At 38.9% G+C, this 25,481-nt stretch overlaps 1 protein-coding gene across 2 annotated transcripts in view; it reads right to left on the bottom strand.

Annotated features, from left to right (window-relative positions):
* Positions 1-25,481, bottom strand: part of RSRC1 (arginine and serine rich coiled-coil 1) — a 167,031-nt gene that overhangs the window by 93,920 nt on the left and 47,630 nt on the right. For both annotated transcript variants that reach the window (XM_033150528.1, XM_033150527.1), the window contains exon 5: positions 4,496-4,532. In XM_033150528.1, coding sequence (XP_033006419.1) covers positions 4,496-4,532 — 37 coding nt within the window. The remainder of the gene's footprint in view (positions 1-4,495; positions 4,533-25,481) is intronic.

Genomic DNA, 25,481 nt, shown 5'->3' with positions numbered 1-25,481 from the left:
CATTGTTTTTAAAAAGTTACTATATAGCATTGGAAATGCTGTTATTATTCCAATGAACTCCAAGAGAACTCACTGGTATAATACAACATCAACCCCATTATCAAACAAAATCTATATAAGATCTACTAAATAAAATTATTTGTGCACATTAACATTGCAAACAACATCTAATGGCTATTTCAATAATTCATGTGAGCAGTTTACTTGGGGTATAAAAATGCATCAACTGTATGTGGTAGTGATAGTCAAGAATGTAAGAGATTCAAAAATAAATAAATAAATTAAACAATTTTAACATGTAATGATGCTGTTAGCTAAACAATTACCTGATTACAAAATTGGAGCCTAATTTTCTGAACACCTTTTATGCCAAATTACATTTTATATTGAAAAAAATCCTATTTTCCAAAAATATTTTCTTCCTTCTTCCAAATGCTGATACAGAGTTCCTTTTATATCACAAAAATGTATTTTCTTTATATTTAAAGTATTCAAGAGCTCTAATTTTGTTTTACTTGGGAACTGATACCCATAATTCTCATATAGTTCATTCAATGCTGTAGTCAGGTATTTTTAGTTTTAAATAATAATCACTTTCATTGGGCAGTAGCCAGCAAAGTGCTACTTCTTGCACAGTGGAACTTCACCCTCCTTCTTTCCCTGTGTGCCTTCCCCAAATTTGCTCCAGAGGAATGCAGGAAACCCCGGAACAGATTTAAGGGGTGCATGAGCAGAAGAAACCTCCTTGTGCTAGCAGAAGCACTTCATTGGATTATTCCCACTATAAGAAATTAATAGATAAAATGCTGCTTTGGGTTGCCCCTATAACTTGCTGTCTGCTTCTTGGGAGGCTCACCAAAGCTTAAACTTCTTTCAAGAGCGCTCTAAGATCTCAGATTTTCTTTCTTTGACGATGATTAATCTAAAGGAAGTGGGGGGTGTCTTTATTATCTACCTAGGATTTCCATCCAGGATAATGCCCAAAACATACCAATTGAACAAAAGCCATATACACAAATAAAAATCATGTAATACATACAGAAACCCAGGAAGAAGTTAAAAGGCCATGAGTGCATGAGTTGACCAATCCTACCTGTTCCAGTAGCAATGAAGCTCATGAATACTTTTACTGGCCAAGATACATGAAGCATGTTGCCCAGCAGCCCATCTTGGTGGTTATTGATTAACATGTTACAAGAGGAATGTCTACATTGCTGAAAGGCAGTGACTATACACAAATCATTCAAGGGCTAATAAGCTATTAATGACAGTCTGCCACTCCTGAAATGGTGAAATTTCTTTTCTTGAACACAAGGACAAGTCGGTCATTGTTTTAAAATGTCAGAATAGGAGAGGTTGAAGGAGATCAATTTTTCCATTTAGAAAAAGGTATGGCTCGACTGTTGTTAATAGAGAAAAATATAGAGGTAAAGAACTAACCAGGAATATCTACTACAGTTGAAAAAGGCCCATTGCTGCTACAACACTTCTAAAGACTTGCACATCATCTTCCCAAAATAAACTTATGATACTACAGTGACATTTGAAAGTCTCCAGTTTTCTGTTAATTTTACAAAAGTAACAGAATCTAATATTATTTACAGTAATGTAAATGAAGCTATTCATTTACATTTGAGTCAACAGGTCTAAAATAAACAAAATTATATAATTTACTACTGTTATATAATTTCCTACTTTACAGTAGTCAACTTTACCCTTACATAAAAGGCATTTTCCCATATATTGCATGAAGTCAGGGGGGGATAGGGGAGCAAAAGAGATGTCAGGTTGGACAATAGCAGTGGCATGGGAGTGAGAAGGGAGGCACACTGAGAGAGTGAAAGTGGTGGTTTAAAAAACTGGAAAAGGAGGAACACGGAGGGCTTAAAAAAAATAGTGTTAAGAAGGAGAAATTCCAGCTACACTGAAAACTGAAACAATATAAAGCATTCACTGTACTAATTTCAGTTGCCCATGCTCTGATGACCTCCCATCTGGACTACTGTAATGTGCTATATGTCAGCTTGCCCTTGATGGTGGTCCAGAGGCTGCAGCTAGTACAGAATGAAGCTACTAGGCTGCTAAGTGGGGGCACCGCCCAATAGAACAATGGATCAATGGTCCTGAAAGAAGAAGAAGAAGAAGAAGAAGAAGAAGAAGAAGAAGAAGAAGAAGAAGAAGAAGAAGAAGAAGAGCTTGGATTTGATATCCCGCTTTATCACTACCCTAAGGAGTCTCAAAGCGGCTAACATTCTCCTTTCCCTTCCTCAACCACAACAAACACTCTGTGAGGTGAGTGGGGCTGAGAGACTTCAAAGAAGTGTGACTAGCCCAAGGTCACCCAGCAGCTGCACTGGCTGCCAGTGAGCTCTTGAGCCAAATTCAAGGTGTTAGTACAGTAAACCCACAGCTTACACACATTAACTTGTGCACATTCAGCTTCGTGAGCTTGGCAAAATAAGTTTACATTTTTTTAAAGGAAGTGGGCATTCGGGGGGAAAGCCTTTGGCAATCCCACCATCTATGGCACCCAACGTGTTTTAACTATACACGATTTTGGTTTTACGAGCAATCTCCAGAATATTACCTCTGAGTAAGTTGTGGGCTTGCTGTACTGGCATATAAAGTTCTAACTGGCTTGAAACCCAAGTAGCTATAACAGCGTCTTCTCTTGGACCCTACAATCAGCAAGGGAGTCCTGATTAGTGTTGTCATCAATGGGGGCTGCCTGGATGGCAGGGCCTTTTCAATGGTAGTTTCCAACTTGTGGAATGCCCTCCTGATTGAATTCCATCTGTCTTCCTCATTATTGACTTTAACAAGAAATTTAAAAGCATTCCTGTTTCCCCAGGCATTTGATAGCTGGAACACACTATTCCTGTCAACCCGGAGATCACTGGTTGAGACTGCCCTTAAAAAAATTTTTTTTTAATGTTTTTAGCTGTTGTTTGAACTATGTTTTTTTATTGTGGCATCTGACACCCTGGGCTACTTCAGGAGGAAGGTTAGGATATAAACCAAATAAATCATCCACATCAGGTTATATACATTGAACGGGGGAGAAAACTCACACACAAACAAAATGGATCTTTAATTTTAACAAAAAGCCAGGAAAGTTAACTTGGATCCAAAAAGCCTCTTGGTCAAGTAGAAGGCACTTCAACTAGTTTAAGGTAGCAGGGCTAGCTCATATATCCATTAAGTTTCTCTCTCTCTCTCTCTCTCTCTCTCTCTCTCACACACACACACACACACACAGAGAGAGAGAGAGAGAGAGAGAGAGAGAGAATAACTTTACAAAGAATTATTGAGGGTCCCCTGACCCTCAGAAGTTTATTTTAATAAGGCACATGGGGCTGAAGTGAGAAGTGGACAAGAAAGTCCAGCTGTCTGAAAGGAACTCTGGCTAAAGTTATTTGGATCCATGTAGTCATTAAAATAGAACATTCTCATAATAACTGTTAAACATAGTACTTGTGATATATATCAAGCTTGTGATAGTGTGGCAGTGGCCCAAAGGACCACAATAAATGTGATAAATCCTTGAGTTATGGTAGCCTGTTTCTTTATGAAACTGATGGTTTTGCAAGTTTCCGTGTGCCCCATTGCTACATGGTGCAAATGGCTACACGTAACACAGGTTCCCAACATGCACACTAACACAATGTAACAGAACAGGGTGGGAATCAGAATTTAATCAGCAGAAACTGCCCGTGCTAATTGCACATGTGTATTAAACATGAAATGAGGTAAGGGTGTATATGATTGGTGGAAATTGAAATGCTTTGTTTGAAATTTTATAAATACCACTGTCTGGACCACTAAGTGGGGTTGCAGTTTTGCGGAACGATCCGACTGTAACCTATTGCTTTGCAATAAATAACATTGGACTCCTAGCTCCTCACGTTTCTGAGTCTTATTGGTGTACACTCGGGAGATGAGCTATTTTCTGGCTGACAACAATAGCACTGTATTTAACGCTAAGCTTTTACTCACAATTACAATATGCTTACTTAAATAATTTGAATTTTGTGTACTGTATAGCTTAGAACTTAATAGAATTTAAATGTCAACACAATTCATAACAAAGCTGTGTACTTATTTCAGAGATCTCAAATTACTAAAATGCCATATTTATGCATGCAAAATTTGAATGTGTTTTAAAGTACAAGTTTACTGTTCTCAGATCAGGATATGCCAAAAATCCAACACCAAACAACTTTTTGTTTATAATTAAGGCAATCATCAATCCAAGGATTACAGTCCATTTCATTTCATCTCCAGATCAAAATAAAAAGTAATTTAAAAAAATTAAAATCCCTTGAAACGTAAGATAAATGAAAATGTAAGTGCCTTCACATAATAACAGTAAGCTGACCCTCTGGGAAATGGTTGACTTTCTCAATTCAAGGTATTCAAAGCTCATTCAAAAGTGTTCATTTGGAATGCAGATATCAAAGATGATGCAAATATTCAAGAGAAAATTAGAACTTACCAGATGTTCTAATCCAGCTTTGATGTTTCCAGCATCCCTGTAACAGAAGAACAAAAAGTTATAAATAGATGCCAAACCTTTGTCTGCAATTATTTATGTGTAACTTGGAAAGTTGAAAAAGGAGAGAAAGTCATACTGTCTTCTGAGTATGTTTCTTTTAATATGTGAATTGTTTAAATAATAATAATATAATTATAAGAAAATATAAATACAATAAATGGCAGAATGGCAGTATTGCACAATTCCATTTTTTCATCATTATGAGTTAGTCAGAAAACCATCATTTTATATCAGAAGAAAACATTTCCATCATCTAAGAACAAAAGTAAAATTTTTATTTTTTCCTTCAGCGTTATTGTTATATTCAGATTCAATTTGTATAAATTTGCACAATAATCAACTAAAATGCATAATATTAATGGATGATGATTTATTTGAGTAAAAAGACAAATGCAGCGAGGAAGGTATACTAAGGTGTATATTTGTGTTTCCTACCCAAGCATACTGTAGCAAAACTAAGCATTGTCAACATCAAACTAAAATAGTTATTATAAATTACACATTTCTAATACCAGCTGAATGGATACACACATACATACAGAAGAAGCTAATCTGATGTACACAAGGAGTGCCTCTCTGTTGGTTCTGCTGGCCCTCTGATATATTGTAGTTGATGACATAAAAAGCATAATGGTTTCTGGGTGCACTGTTTTACACTAGCCTGAGCCTTTCTGAAAGGCAAGGACGCTATGGCCATTGGCATATGTATCCAATAAGGTTCCCTGTTGTGCCCTTTGCTGTTCTTTCTCTCCATCCCACCTAACCTTTTTTCCTTTTCATCTGATTCCAAGGAAGCAGTGGAGATTTTGACCCGGTCTCTGTAATCTGTGAAGTACTAGAGGTAGCAGGTAAAGCTTAATCCAGACAAGGCAGGTTTCAAGGTTAGAAAGGAGGTTCATCAGGGAATAGAATCACAGAATCATAGACTTGGAGGGGGACCCAAAGGGTCATTTAGTCCAACCCCCTGCAATGTAGGAATCTCAACAAAAGCATTCATGACAGGTGGCCATTGAACCTCTGCTTAAAAACCTCCAATAAAGGAGAGTCTACAACCTCATGTGGGAGACTGTACCACCGCCAAACAGCTCTTACTGAATATTGAGTGGCATAACAGGTGGACAACTGACTTAAAGGAGCCTTACTTCTAATACTCAGTTGATCTTCACAGCCATAAAGTGGAGAAACTATGGGTATGGTAAAGAGACAGGGCTGGGAAAAGGGTATAAAAAGGTCTAGAGCAGGCATGGCCAAACCTGGCCCTCCATATGTTTTGGGAGTACAATTCCCACCATCCCTGACCACTGGTCGTTAGCTAGGGATGATGGGACTTGTAGTCCCAAAACGTCTGGAGGGCCAAGTTTGGCCATGCTTGGTCTAGAGCAGTGTTTTTCAACCTTTTTTGGGCAAAGGCACACTTGTTTCATGAAAAAAATCACGAGGCACACCACCATTAGAAAATGTTAAAAAAAAATAACTCTGTGCCTATATTGACTATATATAAAGTAATTTTTCAATTTTTCCCACGGCACACCAGGCAACATCTCGCGGCACACTAGTGTGCCGCGGAACAGTGGTTGAAAAACACTGGTCTAGAGGCAGCATTGCAGGATGTCGTTTCCTGTGGATGAGAAGGGACATGGGGTTGGGCTTAGACAATGTACACAGGCATGATTTGCCACTTGGACAAATTACAATAAGAAAACTCCAGCACTGGATTGACTCAAATATGTGATTAACCTACAGTAGTAACTGCAAATTACAACTGTGCCGTACAGGAACAATCCTAACTGTACAGTTATTTAAATACATTCTAGAGGGTTCAGTATATATTTTAGTAACACTTTTTATTCAGGCGCCCCCTAAAAAACAACCCTGAAGCAAATACGTGTACTTGCCTAACTTACATTTTTTAAAAATAATCACAGAAAAAGTTGGGTTCAAACACTTATTATAATAATCGAAAGTTACTTTACCACATCATGCATTATTAAAAGAGAATTCAAGCCCTGTATTTATACTGTTTGGTGCCAAAGGTCCTAATGAACTTAATTGCTAGGAAGCAGGGCCTAGGTCACTGATACAGGGAGCATCCAGCTAATGGCATCAAATCTGTCCTCTTCAGTGGTCTGTCTCCTGTGCTGTCCCTGTCATGACTTCATCAATATTTGTGCAACTCTTTTTGCTCTGTGCTGAAAGCAGACTTAATTCAATTATAGATCTCAAAACTGATAAAATGGTCCTGAAGTGGAAAATGGGAAGAGATTATTGGCAAATGAATAAAGATTAGCATCGAGCTAACACACGAGAGTATAGCAGGTCTTTTTTTTTAATCATTCCCTGTCTTAAGTCTTCTGGGAACAGCGAGTTTCCCTTCCCCTCATGCAGCACATCGATTTCTGAATTAGGCTGCAATATTAAATAATTAATATACTTGCCATGATTGATGTTTTGCATTAGTTGAATATTAGGTTATCAATCAAAATCCACTTGGTTTAATGTAATAATATTGAAAAAGTGTCACTGTCTGTTCATCCAATTTGTAGTTGAAGGAGCACAGAGAGTAATATTGGTGTAGCACAAGGTTCTAAAGCAGGAAGTGCTGTAGCTGAACATATATTAGGGAACCATTATGAGACTAACAGACACATCTGAGGTTGTCCTAAATAAACTTTGTGGCACCTGTCACTTTCAATACAACTTTCCTTCCAACCCTATGAATTTGATTCACATATCATATAGCTGCTTGCAGTTGCAAGCAGTTTTGGGAGCCTTTTTTCTGTTGGAGCAGCTGAATATGTAATTTTGAAACTTAAACAAATGAAGATTATCTAGTAAAACCTTGCTAGCACACAATTTACACTTGTAGCCAGGGGCTAGAATATAAAGACTCATGAACTGAGATCCAAGGAGACTTTAGATTTTGTCAAACCCCATTTTTTTTTACACCGGATGAGAGAAGTGCATTCAAAAATGAAGGTACCTTCAAAACAGTTTGTGTTGGGGCATGGGGTCTGTCATTCAAAGACAAAAAAGCAGAAATTGCATCCAGCCCCTTATGAGCCGGAGTTGCTCTTAAGATCCAAGTGTTAATCCTTGAGATAATTACACAATTAGTGTTCTTACCCAGGAACTGTTGTCACAACAGTTTCTGGTGCTTTTCAAGAATCATAAACTATGGTGAGATTTCTATGCAACAAATTATTCTTTTTACAACTAGAAAGCATTAAAAGTGACTAAAAAATCAGGCTAAGTAACTGAGCAAGAAGAACAATAGATTTATTATTGCTCACAGATAATTGCTTTAAAATAGAGAGTAAAAAAAAGACTTGCCAACATTAATGTATATAATCATCAATATGTAAATTCTGTACAAAGACTGGTTTTACAAATTCACTATACTGTATCACCAGCTATAGCTTAACTGGTCTCTCAAGCTTTTAGAAACTGAAATACAGTGGGTAAGAATCCAGTACAGTATCATTAAATGCATAGGAAGGAGCATTCCATTGATTTTGCTGGGATGTAGATGGCAACTATAATATATTTTGAAGCTTGTTATAGTTTATTCTCATTTTCCTTCACAGAGATCCTATATTCATGCTTTTGTTATGTGTTCATGGCTTTACAAAACTAAGAGATATTTCATAAAAATCCATAGGATGTAGAGAGAGGCAACCACTGCATTCAACTGGTTGCACCAGGTCCACAACAGCCTATAACAGAACATTAATAATTCCTCAGGATCAGAGCTTAAAATTGTTCAGGCATAGTATAGAAAACTACAAGATCTGGCATAACTGCAAAAGGTAGTATTAACTTGCTTGAGAAAACATCATGGAAAGTAAAATTCAATACTTGAAAACATTAATCACAAGCCATAAACATGCAGATATGCAGGTATGTGAGAGATGCAGAATTCTTAAATATAGATTCATATTTATATAAATTGATACACACAACTAAGGAGTGCACAAATACTATGATGTATAACAATTTAGGCTTCGCAAATGCAGTTCAGTAAACCAGAACTATAACTGGTATTCAGTGTTAGTCCTACTCAGAGTAGACCCACTGAAATTAATGGACATAACTTAGTTCATTCATTTCAATGGGTCTACGCTGAGTAAGTTTTAGTTGAATACAACCCAATAAAAATAGTATTTCATACATAACAGTGATTCAGAAGGTGGCTTAATCATTATAAGTAAGAAATACTTCATATGTATAAAAGAAGGAATGCAAAGTAACAACGGTAAAATGATGCCTTTTGTGGATCTCCAAATTCATCACAGTAAGGATGAGCATCCTCATTCAATGGTAGTAACCATGTTATACTGCAAACCCAAGTATAATATTCTCCTAAACACTGAAATACTGCTGAAGAAAACCTTGTCATTTCTGATCACTGTTATCTCTTGGCCTTTGCATGCACACATTTATACACAGCTGTGAAATATAAGCTGCATTTGTGTACAGAAATAACAAGCTATGGTCATGATGGCTATAATCCTTACGGCTATGAATATGGATCTCTATTTCAGTAACTGGCTGAAGGAAACCTTCCAAAGTGCAGAGTACTTTGTAAAGCTAAAGCCACAAGTTTACTTAAGTTAACCTTCAGCATATCTGCCCAGTCCATTGCCAAACACGTGAAACCAACCCTGCCACAGTGCCCTAACAAAGATCAACCACATCCCATATTTAATTATGGTCCGCAGGACAAAACCAAACACTGACACGTAAGGGAACTTGCAACAAAAGGCCTTTATATAGTACCATATACACCTGTGCAAATTATTGCTCTTATTCATGAAATAACCATTTGCAAACTATGATGGTGCTAAGGTCAAAGTTGAAGGTAAATGATGTTATTTCATTTCATTTCTATATGTAGGCAATAGCTCTAACAAATGAGAAAAGGATAAATCACTGCACATGATGATACCAAAAATAAATAACCCTGGAAGGAAGTCATCCTGAATTCAAAGTCAGGAACCTTAAGCAAGGATGTTGAAAATGCAGACAACACACAATTGAAAGCCACACCTATCTAGAGAGAATAGTAGAACACACCGGACATCTAGAAAGTACAAGGAGCGATCTGCCTGTGATGCTAGTTTTAAAGGAAAGGAACTTGTTGATTTTCAACTTTACACTGAAAATCTAGTTTTCACTTTATCATTTAATTAAAAAAGAGGGTCAGAGCACAATTCTGAAACTTCACTGGCATTGCAGCAACCAGGAAGCGAATTTTGGACAGTAAGAATACACATTCCTCCATCTCATCTACAGAATATCATTTACATTATTGGTGCCCTTTTATGACTCTCAAAAAAAGGTCCCAACAATGTCCAAGATATTCTGCAGATATCTACTACATTCAACACATCCACCAATCTAGTTGACATGTATTTGACATAAATAGGAAATTTTATTAAATTCACCATTTTATTAAACTCCCTAATATTCCAGGGATGAAAGGTGGGGGGGGGTGTTTTTGTTTAATTCAATAAGTACAGTAGCTGCACTCGGATGTCACAAACAGAATCATGTCATAATGCAAACAAACCAAGGCAATCCTTGGGCTTGTATGCTCCGCCCCCTCCAACACACCCACCCATCAGCATTCAATGCAGCTTCATGGAGTTCAGAAGCTTTCACTTTCATTTTTATTAGTAGCAACAGCTTGACATATCACTCAAACATGATAAACTGTGGTTAATCTTAATTCTGGTTTGTCTGAAACCAGCAAACTTCATACCATTAGCAATGAAGCTGGGTTGTTTGTTTCAACAAACCACAGTTAAGATTAACTACAGTGGTGTTCAGACGTAATGTTAAAATGTAGTTAATTAAAAACTAAAACAAAGGCTTCCAACTGCCTCCTGAAGAAGAGAATGAGAAGCCTCCCCTGGGCTCATTCACATCACAATAAACCATAGTTTAGCATGGGGTGTATATATTAGAATTGTTTGGCAATTATTTTATCTGATACCATACCATCTGTGTTTATGAGCAGATGAATAAAACAAGTTGGGTAAAGCAGGTAAAAATATGGACTTTCTATGTCAAAATCTTTGTAAAACAGTGGTGGTGGTGATATACTTGGGTGTTTTGTTCAGATACAAGTAATAAGCAGTACCATTGGTGGATTACATTTAAAACTGACACTTTAAGTGTAAAAGACTAATTGATTTTCCATTTTCAGAATGCATATGTGTTACATTCACCTAATTACTATTGTTCTTAAAACTAATGGAATTTCATTCTGCCAGTAACAATAAGTATTCTTAAACAAATGTACGTAAAATATAAGATTAAAAACTTCCTCACAAAGAATAAACTCCTAGAGAAAAGATGCAAATAAAATTACTATCATAATCTTTTGTTTTTTATTTGCAAGTATAAAACTGAAGAGAAACAAAAGCAGGGAACATAGCATCTGTCATATCAGAATATAAAAAGATGATCCTGGCACAAAATGAAAAAGCTGTAATTCATTTGCAAATCAAGCCTGCCAGTTCTATTTCAAGCTGGCGGTAACTGTCAAGAGTTAACAAGATAATCACTTTCAATCCTGCCTTCAATGGTACATTACACTGTTATTCCATTCAATAAGGCCGTTCTTTGGGGCACTAGATGAATGGTTTTCATTTCTAACTCACACAAAAAGTTGCAAAAAAAATAATAATCCACGGGGCTTAAGGAAAAAAAATCCCTTTATGGGCATTTATCTGCCGGCACTTGCTTTTAGGCAAAATGAGATATTTGGACACATTGGTGTCCATTCATTTCCTCTATTCCTTCAGGTCCTCAGTCTGTTGTTTTAAAAACATTTGGCACAGAAGAATGAATTAGACACATTTTTAAAAAATGGATCATATTAAACAAATACTTCCACTTTATTAAGCTGCCTCATAAAGACAACAAAACATTTGAAGGAATAAGATTTTACTAAGTTTTAATTTTTGGAAAAAAAAGAGTTCTGTAAGTACCATTAACATGAAAGAGATGTAATAAACTATTGCTCATTAAATATAAAGTTAACAATTGCTGAACATAAACTTTATATTAAATAAAAGCATTAACGACTGCTCCATTATCCTTATTGAACAATTTAACATATGGTATTATTTTTCTGCTTTTTAGCAGGATTTTTGCATATTTTACAGCCACAAAATAAAAAGACAACGTGTTTTCAGATATTAAGAGAAAACAGCTTTTGGAATCATGGTGAAGTGCCAGCAATGAACTGTAGTGGTAGGATAATGTAATAAGGTATTTGAAAAATCTGTCAATAAATCTGATAAATATAATCTGAGAAGTTTTGAAAGGAAGCTTAAATATTAGATAACAAATATTACAAAGCAACGCAATGATCAAGAAGACATTGCTATCTTCTCATGGTTTTCAGATAAAGGGTCAACATGGAATTCAACATCACACTCTTCAGATCATTCTGTCAATGCAAGCTGTTCTGGGGGTTCTCCTGACTCTCCAGAGCAGATCTGGTGGCAGCACTGGGAAGAGGAAAGGGAGGAACTCCCATTGCACTAGTGGGAGTCCTTGTGTGGCTTCCGCAAGTGTGCCAGGTTAGTTGATTCCAGACCATAATTTCCTAGATGAGGTAAGTTTCTCCAGCTTCATAATCCATACACACTATCAATTTCAATGTCAAATGGTACCAGATTCTGAACTCTCGTGACATCTCCACAAAATTATCCACATCTTCTAACCACAAAGGCTTACCTATTACCTAAAAATTTATGTAACACTTTCATTAAATGGATAATTTTCTGTAAAATGAATCCCTGAGGTTACCTACTGAAAAACTGTAAGCAATGTTGTTCCCAAATGTCTTTTGATCTAATAATAATAATCAACAACAACAACAACAATTATACCCCACCCATCTGGCTGTGTTTCCCCAGCCACTCTGGGCAGCTCACAGTATATATCAGAACATACTAAAACATCAAACATTAAAAACTTCCCAATACAGGGCTGCCTTTAGATGTCTTCAAAAAGTTGGAGTGTTGTTTATTTCCTTGACATCTGAAGGGAGGGTGCCACTACTAAGAAGGCCTTCTGCCTGGTTCCCTGTAACCTCACTTCTCACAGTGAGGGGACTGGCAGAAGACCCTCAGAGGAGGACTGCAGTGTCCTAGCTGAACAATGGGGGAGGAGACGCTCCCTCAGGTATACCAGATCGAGGCTGTTTAGGGCTTTAAAGGTCAGCACCAACACTTTGAATTCTGCTTGGAAATGCACTAGGAGCCAATGAAGATCCTTTAGGACCAGTGTTATATGGTACCAGCAGCCACTCCCAGTCACCAGTCTAGCTGCCGCATTCTAGATTAGTTGTAGTTTCTGGGTCACCTTCAAAGGTAGTCCCACGGAGAGCGCCTTGCAGTAGTCCAAGCGGGAGATAACCAGAGCATGCACCACTCTGGTGAGATAGTCTACAGGTAGGTAGGGTCTCAGCCTGCGTACCAGGTGGAGCTGGTAGAAAACTTCCCTGGGCACAGAATTGACCTGCACCTCCATGGACAGCTGTGAGTCGAAAATGACTCCCAGGCTGCGCACCTGGTCCTTCAGGGGCACAGTTACCCCATTCAGGATCAGGAAGTCCCCCACACCTGCCTGCACCCTGTCCCCCAAAAGCAGTATTTCTGTCTTGTTAGGATTCAACATCAATCTGTTAGCCACCATCCATCCTCCAAATGCCTCCAGAAACTGGTTAACTCAGATATGAAATACAGATGTCCTCCCACTTACACACAATCAAGGTCATTGTAAATCTACTATTTTAACTTACTAACGAACTAACTGCTTACTTGTCATGATAGCTTCTGGAAGTGGCCACAAAGTTTATAGATCTTATCAAGTGGCAACAGGTTGAGAAAGGCTTTGACTTTCATAGAGGTTACGGTCCATTAATACTACAGTGCTTTATGGGAGACTGAACTACCTTCGATATGAGGTTGGTCCAAGGCATTTTTCAGCCGAAACTCACTGGAACTCAGTTCTGGCACTTCTCAGGTGGATTCTATTGCCATTATAAGAGAACAAGGGAGATGTTCTTGGGGAGTTCTGGCACCTCTTTCTAGAAAAAGAGCACTGGGTGGACTGTGTTTGTAGATTTAGTTCATTAGTTGCTGCTTTGGAATTTGCATTAAGAGAAACTGTATTCATGCAATTTTGATTGCCTATAGACAAATCTGTACTTTTCAAAAGTGTTGCACTTTTCATCACAAGATGTTCAAACTATATTAAAAGAGTTGTTGCTTAGCTTGTCATTCATGCAGCAAGAAGGAATGTTATACAGTACAAGTTAACTTTTTATGTACATATGATCACCGTATTTGATACCTTGCTAAGCAAAATTTAAAATATGAGTGAACTGTATATTTCTGGTTGTTTTGTCTTTTACTGTTTTAAATATAAATTCCAGTTGCCCAGATGGCTAGTCAATAGCATTTTCACTAAGCTCACTTACATAGTTTCCAAGCCACAAAGATCCTCTAAATAGCACATGGGCACAAACACACAGAGGTATTTGGAGAAACGGAAAGGCTAGATGTCTACCCTACAATTAAAAGAGGGGTAAGAGACATAAGCATAAATAGATAAAATATTTTTGCCGAGCAGTACTTCCAATAGGACGTGTCCAAATCAGCAACAAGTTGGGGAAACCAATTAACAAATAAGTTCTAAACTAAAAATGTCATGCTCTCCTAAATACAAACTGGTTTATAGTTTCATAAGGTTTTACAAGCAATATAAAGCTCCTCAGATACATGAACAGAGTTGATAACATGATAAATGTGTATGTGTAAAGTCACACAACAGAAACTAGCACTCAAAAATTTGACAGATTAATTAAAATCAATATGATTTTCTCTCTCTCTCTCTCTCTCTCTCTCTCTCACACACACACACACACACACACACACACCTTGCCAGCTTCACCCATAATATCTTACATAGCTTCCTTGTTTTGCTGCCCTACTATTACTAACAGCAAATAGCCCCTTCAGACCACAGCAGCAAAATCCTATGTGAACCTTTCCTCATACGACTTGTCCAGGGAGGTCGGCACTGTGCAAACATAGCTATTGGCTCAATCACTGCATTTCTACAGCACCATCCTCTGCACTGCCTTCCCTATCCCATTCTCCCTCCTGGCAAGCAACAGAGGCCTCTACTGACAGGAGGTCAGGTAAGTGCTGCCACCCCACCCTGCCTCCTGCTAGTTTCTTCAATGGAGGACTTCTTGCAGATGCTCCCACCAACTATCTACAATGAGGCAAGTAGCTACCAAAGTAAGGACCATCTTGCCATCTGAGTGTCAGGGAGCCAGCCAACAATAAATCACAAAGATTAAGTGAATAATAATAATAATATTTATTATTTGTACCCCGCCCATCTGGCTGGATTTCCCCAGCCACTCTGGGCGGCTTCCAACAGAAATCAAATACAAAAATATCAAACATTAAAAACTTCCCTAAAAAGGGCTGCCTTCAGGTTTTTTCTGAATGTCAGGTAGTTGTTTATTTCCCTGACCTGTGATGGGAGGGCGTTCCACAGGGCGGGCGCCACTACCGAGAAGGCCCTCTGCCTAGTTCCCTGTAGTTTTGCTTCTCGCAGTGAGGGAACCGACAGAAGGCCCTCGGCGCTGGATCTCAGTGTCCGGGCTGAATGATGGGGGTGGAGACGCTCCTTCAGGTATACAGGACCGAGGCTGTTTAGGGCTTTAAAGGTCAGCACCAACACTTTGAATTGTGCTCGGAAACGTACTGGGAGCCAATGCAGATCTCTCAGGACCGGTGTTATGTGGTCCCGGCGGCCACTCCCAGTCACCAGTCTAGCTGCCGCATTTTGGATTAATTGCAGTTTCCGGGTCACCTTCAAAGATAGCCCCACATAGAGCGCATTGCAGTAGTCCAAGCGGGAGATAACCAGAGCATGCACCACCTTGGTGAGACAGTCCGCGGGCAGGTAGGGTCTCAGCCTGCGTACCAGGTGGAGCTGGTAGACAGCTGCCCTGGATACAGAATTAACCTGCGCTTCCATGGACAGCTGTGAGTCCAAAATGACTCCCAGGCTGCGCACCTGGTCCTTCAGGGGCACAGTTACCCCATTCAGGACCAGGGAATCCTCCACACCTGCCCTCCTCCTGTCCCCCAAAAACAGTACTTCTGTCTTGTCAGGTTAACACTGGCCTCCCTCCTCTCCTGCTTCTGCCTCTGGTTCTGATTCTGCACTTCTCTCCATCACAGACTCTCCCTGCTCACAAAACCTGGTTACCTCTTCAGCTTCTGACACGGCCTCCTTCCAGGATTCAACCCTCTTCTCCCTTTGCCACTCATCGTCCCTTGGGAGTTCCACAGCTGGTGCCTCTAACCATTCCTCTGTGTCCAGCCAGTCCATGACATTGAAGAAAACTCTTGCCAAAAAGGTATGACTGGCACCTATTTTATTGTCCTTTTGGAGCCAGGCAAAGACCTTTTTCTTTTCCCAAGCAATTTTGAATCTTGCTGACTGTTTTACACTTCTTTTATCCACTTTGGGTCTTCTTTTTGTAGTTACCGGTATATTTTAATCATTTAATTCTCTTTTGTAAACTACACTGGAAATATGGCTTAAGAACACAATAAACCAACATCCAGACCTACGATTGCAGGTAGGTGTCACCCAGAGAAGACAGTTGTTGTTGTTGTTGTTGTTGTTGTTGTTGTTGTTGTTGTTGTTGTCGTTGTCGTTGTCGTTGTCGTTGTTGTCGATGCCAGATTTTGGATTTTCAATTATAGAATGGAACAGCTCAAACAACATTAGGTACTAAAAATAATTTTAACATACAACAAAAAGGGATGGGGAGCCTGTGGTCCTCCAGATGTTGCTGGACTCTTAAGGCTCCTCAACTTGGACAGCATGGCCAATGGTTAGGAATAATGGAAATTGTAGTTCAGTAACACAAGGAGGGTTACAGGTGCCATATCCCGGCCTTAAATATTCACAAATGCACTATCTCCTAAGCTTTCATGGACCCCCAGTCCATCTCATCAGATCCAAAAAAGCTTATGGCATAAAAAAATTGTTAGTCTTCAAGTTACAGTACTACAAGATCCTTTGTCATTTGTGCTGCAGCAAATTAACATGACCACCCCTAACAATTCTTCAAAATACAATGGATTGTGCAAGCAAAATTCCACTCATGCAACTGGACTTACTCTCCTTCCTCTGCCCATCCACAAAATCTGTTCCCCAATCCTCTGGAGCAGAATTTGAGGGTATTGGGGGGGGGGGGGAGAAGCCCTGTTGCACAAGTGGAAGTCAGCTGCATAAGCATACTTTGGATACAATTAAATATACCTTGATAATTTGAGCACTTAAAACTTGCATGAATACAAAAGAAAACCCAACTGGAAACCAATTTCTTCATATAACACAGAGCAGGCCTTGCTTACTTAATGGAATGAACCCAGTCAGTTTATATATAATTATATTAAACACTGAAGCAAATAGAGATCTTTTTAAAGATTAGTAAGGATGAGAGAGTGCAGATTTATTGTTCTTAGCACAATTTTTTTTATTAACTGCAGTTAATGTTCAGCATTTTCCAGTTTTCTCTCCTAAAACTTTTTTGTTTTCATGCATCTAATTCAGGGGTGAAGGAAACAGCAAGCACATCTCATCTCCGCATTAAGAGCTTGTGACTATCTGCACTCAATTATTTAGAACAGAAGCAGATCATTTCCATGCTGTGCAGAACCAGATAAATTATAATTCCCGTGTCATAACCTTTTATTGAACTTATTTCCTCAGAATTTTATTGCAAATGTAGTTTCTTCACAGTATACAGCATGAAAAGATATGAATACCTAAAAACAAAAACATGTCTTTCCTTTACGGAGAAGGACTAGAGAGATGTACAGGCCTGGAACAAACCCAATAAATTTCAGGGTGGAAAATGTTTTTTTCCCCAAAGCACTGAAAACTTTGTTGAGAGAGGTTATCACAGAGTGCAGCAAGCAGATGAAGCAATGGGGAGTGCACTATCAAGAACCGTACTCGCAGGAAAAGATGGTCACCGACACAGCGATCCAACAGTATCCAGACTCTTCCTGTCTTGGAAGAGCTGGATGCCATTCCCTCCCTTGATGAGCTGAAGAATGCCATCAACTCTGACATGTAGTAGTAAAGCCCCTGGACAGGACGAAATCCCAACAGAAATGCTGAAAGCCAGCTTCAATTTATCCCACATAGCACACCTCCGTTGCCTCCTCTTGCAGTGCTCGGAATAAGGATCAGTGCCACAAGACATACACAACTCCAGTATTGTAACTTTCTACAAGTACAAAGGTGAAAATGTTGGCAGCTGCATTTCTAAAATCGGGGTGTGTGGGTGTGTGGGTTTGAAGAAGATTTGCTGTGTAGGAATTTTCATAGAATCATAGAGTTGCAGGGTTAGAAGGGACCCCGAGGGTCATCTAGGTCAACCCCCTGCAATGCAGGAATCTCAGTTAAAGCATACGTGGCCATCCAACCTCTGATAAAAAATCTCCAATGAAGAAGAGATCACCACCTCTCATTGGAGTCTGTTCCACTGTCACACAACTCTTACCATCAGATGTTTAGTCAGAATCTCATTTATTGTAACTTCGGGCCATTGGTTTGAGTTCTACACTCCAGAGCAGGAGAAAACAAGCTTGCTCCATCTTCCACATGACAGCCCTTTAGCTACTTGAAGGTGGCTATCATATCTCCTCTCAGTCTCCTCTTTCCCAGGCTAAGCATACCCAACTCCCTCATAAGTCTTGATTTCCAGAGCCTTGATCATCTTGATCGGCCTCCTCTGCACACATTCCAGCTTGTCAATATCCTTCTTTAACTGTGGTGCCCAGTACTGGACACAGTACTCAGGGCTTTTTTTCTAGAAAAAGAGGTGCCAGAGCTCCCCCTTTTTTAGGGGGAACACGCACGCAAAGTTGTAAAGCTTTTTTCCGGTTGACCCAACACCACAGGGAAAACATAAAAACCGGCACCACTGACTACCACCAGCGCTGCTCCGCTGAAATCGCCCTGCTGCACCTCGCCTCTGCCACACAGCACAGAGCACTGTGCCATGGTTTTGTACCCAAGTACAACAACCGTGTACAACTCGTCAACATTCTTATCCACATAGATATTGGGTTGGGGGGGGGGCTATGAGACAGTGGCTTGCTGTTTATGGCAGAGGCAAAATTCAAACTGGAGACTTCAAGATTCATAACTCAGTCTTTTAGCCACCAGGCTACACCATTGTTGCAAAGCTGCTGAGATCCTTTTTACCCCACAGCAATACATACATTTTTATATAAAAAATACAGTTTCATAACTATATTTACACTACACACTTAGAGCAGAATGATTTAAGAATTATTAACTTCAGTGCTACTTCTTGCCTTATTTTGGCAAACCTTTTTTTATTATTCAAATCACACATGTGCAGTTTCTGGTGGTACATTAAACCCTTGAGATAAAAACTCTCTAACTCTTCTTTTTTAAACCCTTAAATTAGAAAACATGATACCAAATAATATATGCTATAGGCATAGGTCTTCTGTGAAAAGCTGGGCTCTTCATGTGCTTCAGCTGCGATATAAGCCACTGAGCCATGGCCAATGCAAGCTAATTTGAATAATCAATATGACAACCTTATTTTTCTAATGCAAACAGGATTGATACAGTAAGGTGTCTCACTGCCACATCACAGTCATGGCCTCTTTTAACCCATAATTAGATTTAGGTGATTATCCCTGCTCTTCCTTACAAGTGTACAGCTCGGATAAGAGATGACAAAAGCTATCTGCCACTTATTTATCCTTTGTAGACGATAGGTTATCCAGGGAGATAGAGGGTAAGATCTTCAAACAATTGTTATTCATATCATCCACACTTTAAGATAGTCACAGCCTCTATATGTGCTAAGTGAAAATAGCCCAGAGCAGTAGGTACATGAAGGATGCTTAAGAGCATCAGGGTAACACAGATGGAAATTCAAGGTGATGTCAGCCAAATTATGCCTATCTTAAATTGGTTATCAAAAAGAAATATCAGGCAATGGCGTGGTTTTTTCAGATTACCACAATCTCCTTTGATTTTTATAACCAAGGTTTAACTTGTTTCAAGGATATGTTTTAAAAATATAACCAAAACCTAGCCTCAGTAAAATCATTACTAAAATAAGCATGGATAGGAAAAGTCTATGGTAGAAATATAATAACATTTAATTTACAACTCCTCTTATCTCAAGCGCTTAAGCTACAATCCTAATATTTAAACAAAATTATAGTCATTCTTCATTTTGTTATGCCTAATAGAACAGCTAATAAGATATAAAAGCATAGCTGTCAACTTTTCCCTTTTCTTGCGAGGAATCCTATTCGGAATAAGGGAATTTCCTTAAAAAAGGGAAAAAGTTGACAGCTATGTATAAAAGTGTGATCATGTTAGTAATATTTGTACCGCATTACATAAAAGAGGGCATCAGCTTAAGCAAAGTCCAAGAAAAAGTATCAGGCAGTTTTATACATAAAGGAGGGTGAGCATCATGCTTTGCAGAAAACATTATGCTTAAACTAAGGGCTGTACCCACAATGGCTTACTTTCAATTAACTGAAAACATTAATTGAAACCAAATGAAATCATTTTCCCTTTGTGTATCTTACAACTTTTTGTAAGCAAAATGGGCATATTTCAGAATATACATTTGTAAAGCACTATACCAGGGGTCCCCAAACTAAGGCCCGGGGGCTGGATGCGGCCAAATTGCCTTCTAAATCCGGTGCGCAGATGGTCCGGGAATTAGAGTGTTTTTACATGAGTAAAATGTGTCCTTTTATTTAAAATGCATCTCTGTGTTATTTGTGGGGCCTGCCTGGTGTTTTTACATGAGTAGAATGTGTGCTTTTATTTAAAATGCATCTCTGGGTTATTTGTATGGCATAGGAATTCATTCATATTTTTTTCCAAATATAGTCCGGCCCCCCACAAGGTCTGAGGGACAGTGGACCAACCCCCTGCTGAAAAAGTTTGCTGACCCCTGCACTATACAGTCACATCTCCTATCAGTCCAGAAATTTAAAACTTAACCAATGCATTTAGATAGACTGATATAAAAATAAAGCCGTTTATATGTGCACTACATAAAATCAAATTCTGCATTCAAATTAAATGATATAAATCTGCAATTTTGCATAACCACCCAATTTTAATAATAATCCTATCTAACTGACTCAGCACATGGGACCAGTATATTTCAGAGGAAACTACTGTGGAGGTCCTTGCTTTCACCATCCTAACTAGCAACCTAAATTTTGCTCCTAGGACCACAGCTACACTTCCCCATGTGATTGGTACCAACATGCACCACCACAACTGACTCTTCCCCAGCACTTTCTACCAGGCTATCTAGGTGGTGGTCAGTTCACCCTGTGGTCCATATGACCTACAAAGCTCTACATGACTTGGGACCAGGATGATTGAGGACTGCTTTCTTTATACAAACCTGTAAATTAAGATTTAAAGAGGCTCTCCTCAGTGTCCAGTCAAAATGTGAATTGGTTGGGATGCAGAAGGACTTTTCTGTAGCCACATCTTGACTGGAACTCACTGCCAAGAGGGGCCTCTCCAATGATCTTCTGCCACTATATAAAAACCTTTGTTTCCAGCAGGCCTTTGATGCTGAGTTATTAATTGCAATCTTTCTGGCTTATTAGTTGATGGGCTTATCTGGTTGTCTCTCTCATCTCATTTGTGGTTGTTTCAAATTATTGTTGTTGTTTTAATTGCTTTTTTAATAAAATCTTGTATACCACCTTGAGCAGTGTAAACCCTGGCTGGTCTCTTTTCAGTAAAAAATGAAGCAAGAAAAGTTCTGGTTGCAGAGATGTCTCTCTTCTGCTTAACCATATACTTCTTTAGATACTCGCCTGTAACTTCACTCGCAATGGCAACTTTTAATAGCCACATTAGTCTGGTGCAGCAAGAACAAGAAGAGTCTTGCGGCATCACCTCATCATCATCCTCTAAGCCAAATTTCCCCAATTTTGGTTCCTCCCATCATCCCTGATCAAATTTGATCGTGCTAGCTGGGGATGGTGGGGGTTGTGGTTTAATAAGATTCAAGGACCCAAGTTTAGGGAAACCTGCTCCAAATGCTCCAGGAGTATTTACAAAGACCCCTCCTACAATCAATGGAAGGCTGTTTTCCAGCCTAAATGCCACAAAAGAGGACAATATTTGGTAGGGACTGTGGCTGAATAATTATGGTGCTGGAGGAGACTCGTGAGAGTCCCATGGACTGCAAAAAGATCAAACTTATCCATCCTTAAAGAAATCAGCCCCGAGTACTCACTGGAAGGACAGATCCTGAAGTTGAGACTCCAGTACTTTGGCCACCTCATGAGAAGAGAAGACTCCCTGGAAAAGACCCTGATGTTGGGAAAGATGGAGGGCACAAGGAGAAGGGGACGACAGAGGATGAGATGGTTGGACAGTGTTCTTGAAGCGACTAGCATGTGTTTGGCCAAACTGCGGGAGGCAGTGGAGGATAGGGGTGCCTGGCGTGCTCTGGTCCATGGGGTCACGAAGAGTCGGACACGACTGAACGACTGAACAACAAGCGGTTGAAGAGCAAAGGTAACCTTCTCCTCCTTAGGTGCAATCTCTATGCCAAACATCCTCCTCTAGCAATTAAACTTCAACAAACTAAAATAATAATAATAATAATAATAATAATAATAATAATAATAATTCAAGAGCAACTGCTAGGGATGCGAGTCTGCCTGTGCACATGCATGCGAGTCTGCATGTAGGTATTAGATCTGTATTAAGTGTATTAGTTATTAGTAATTATTATGTGGACGGGACGCGGGTGGTGCTGTGGGTTAAACCCACAGAGTCTAGGGCTTGCTGATCAGAATGTCAGTGGTTCGAATCCCCGCAATGGGGTGAGCTCCTGTTGCTCTGTCCCAGCTCCTGCCCACCTAGCAATTAGAAAGCTCGTTAAAGTGCAAGTAGATAAATAGGTACCGCTCTGGCGGGAAGGTAAACAGTGTTTCCATGCGCTGCTCTGGTTCGCCAGAAGCGGCTTTGTCATGCTGGCCACATGACCCGGAAGCTGTACGCCAGCTCCCTCGGCCAGTAATGCGAGATAAGCGCCGCAACCCCAGAGTCGGACAGGACTGGACCTAATGGTGAGGGGTCCCTTTACCTTTACCTTTAATTACCTTACTATGTCTGAGAACTTATGTGTACACAAACATGTGTAAGAGAAGTCGCACCCAGTTTTTGCAATGACCCTGCCTACTACATGTGGCCCCCGGAAGGGTAACCGTTAGACCAGTGTTTCCCAACTGGGAAAAAGGTTGGGAAACACTGTGTTAAGACTGAAATAGTTTCCCACTTTACAGCTTTTAACTATAGCCAACAATAGTTTATAATCCATCATGGTTACCTCTCACAGGCCTCAGATATTCAGTCTTTCCTTAGTATTAATAGTTCCACAACCTCAACAACAACTTGCCACCAACAATGAGCCACATAACAAAGATTCAAATACAATAAAAAACCTCTTGAACAATCCCATATCGCTACTGTGTTCCATTTCTTACTTAGGCACCATCATAATGAGACCCAGTATCATCAGGCATCCCATCAAGACCTGATTCACCTGCATATCTTCTAACATAATATAGGCTATATTTGGCCAACAGTATTGTTTCCATAGCTGTCAACCTTTCCCTTTTTTGCGGGAAATTCCCTTATTATAGCAGTGGGGAACAGTAGGGAGGGTTGACAGCTATGGTTGTTCCATTTATAAAAGCCGGACAAGTCACTCTCTAATGCAAAATGATTTTACAGAAAAGATCTAGTGATGATAATTTGCATCCTATTATGAATAATCTTCAACTTTTTATTAGGATAAATATTTTATTTACACCAATCAGTATACCTGTTTTGCTTGTAATTTTTTTTAAAAAAAATCACAGTTAGAAATGTCAACAGAGAGTGAACAACTTTTTCTGGTTGAAATCTGGATGTGATCTGGTATTAATCCACAAGAGGTCTGCACAAATCGTGACCTGTCATTCTGAGCATAGCCTGCCACATATACATACTGTGGACAGTCAGCTGGATGCCTGAAAGCTCCTTCCCAATCCTTTTTTTTCCAGTTCCCGGTTGGCAGGCAAAAACAGTAGCTAGGAGACAGATCACAAATTGTGCAAGTCTAGTTCACTTCTTTTTTAAAAAAAAAAATGAACATTTACTTAGAGTGTGCTTTAAAGGTGTTTAAAATAGTTTATTAGTCATCAATTGCAAAACTAAAAATAGGCTCTTGCCTTTTCACAGAATCATGTGAAAACACAAATAAATAATTGACATTATTTCACATTTCCTTGCAACCCAGATTCAGCAAGTGAATAGAATCATGTGTACACAAATGCAAATATTAATTTTTATTCAAGTACTGTGGTTTTTGTTATTCATCGGCAGTTTTAACGACATGAATGTCATTTGATGGAAAAGTAAAAGTGGTATTTAAACACAAAAGTGTAACATTTTATTTTCTACAAGACTGCATGCCCTTCTCTATCAATAGCCTAGACAATTTACAGTAATATCAGATAGTCGTAAGATTTTAGAAACACAGTTATAACCCTGTTTTAATATTGCATTCAGTGTTATCTTACAACAAAAAGGTCACTACTTTCAATGAATGATTGTTAAGGACTTTTCTGCTTTAGTTGCCTGACAGCAAAAAATTGGGCACATGTTTAGGTGATTACTGTATCTCTGCAGTTCAGTATCTGGAGGGTTTCTGAATGCTACTCTAACTACTTAAAGCCAGTAAAGAGATTACAGCTCACACTAACTGGATTTTCACAGCTCCATATCATTCAGTTTGGATTCTTCATACACAGATTAAAAGGGTCCAGTTAAACAATAGCCAGCTGCTTTTTAAATGCAAGGTACTTGGGGGGGTTAAAATGCAGCTTTAGGTTTAAAAAAATCCCCTTTTAGGTGGGAAAAATCTTTTCTTGAAGGAATGATTCAAATAAAATCCCACAATAACTCCAATTAAAGTATTATGAGAACACAACAATGCTGCTGGAAGTTTAAAGCTCTATAATTCTCAAATCCATAAACAGTTTCACATAACGTGTCTCTAAAGTTTCCAAATAGGTTAACAACTCTTTTTGAAAACAAGAAATAACAAATTAAATTTAAATACTCCAATACATCAATATGAATACAGGATTAAAACTTAAAAATGCACATTTACACTATACTCTAGTAGCCCAAATTCTTAATGCATTTCTTATGCATTCATAAGAATTAGATTATCTCGAAATAAGAGCCTAACTTTTTCCTTTGCCAGCAAATATATATTTATTGCAGTGAAACATCACCAAACAATGTGACATCATGCTAATAACTAAGAAGTGTTATTCTAGCTCTATAGAAAGTCAAGAGACCTGCAGCCAAGTATTTGATTGGTTATGTCAAATCAATGTGAATTTCAGCCTCTCTCTCTATCTTCTGCAGCTTAAAGCCTTTTGCTTCCCTCTTTTCTGCTTTTCCCTATTTTCCCTTGCTTTCTGGGGCACCACACTCAAGATTGTTTTTGCTTCTCATTCTTCTTGGCCACACCCTCAGGCATCTGCTCCTTTCCCATGTACATGGATGGCATTATATTAACAACAACAACCAACAAGTTTTATTTATTAGAAAAAAAACACTGGCCATCAATGACCCTTCTATCTGCCCTACCCCCTTGTAACAAAGAGTCCCGGGTAACAAGCACCAAAACAAACAAAAAACTATATGAAAAGTTTAAAAATATAATCATTTGACCATGATCAAATATCATAATGGC

This window comes from Lacerta agilis, chromosome 5 (genome assembly GCF_009819535.1).
Source record: "Lacerta agilis isolate rLacAgi1 chromosome 5, rLacAgi1.pri, whole genome shotgun sequence".
NCBI lineage: Eukaryota > Metazoa > Chordata > Lepidosauria > Squamata > Lacertidae > Lacerta > Lacerta agilis.
This window is presented reverse-complemented; position numbering and strand designations above follow the sequence as displayed.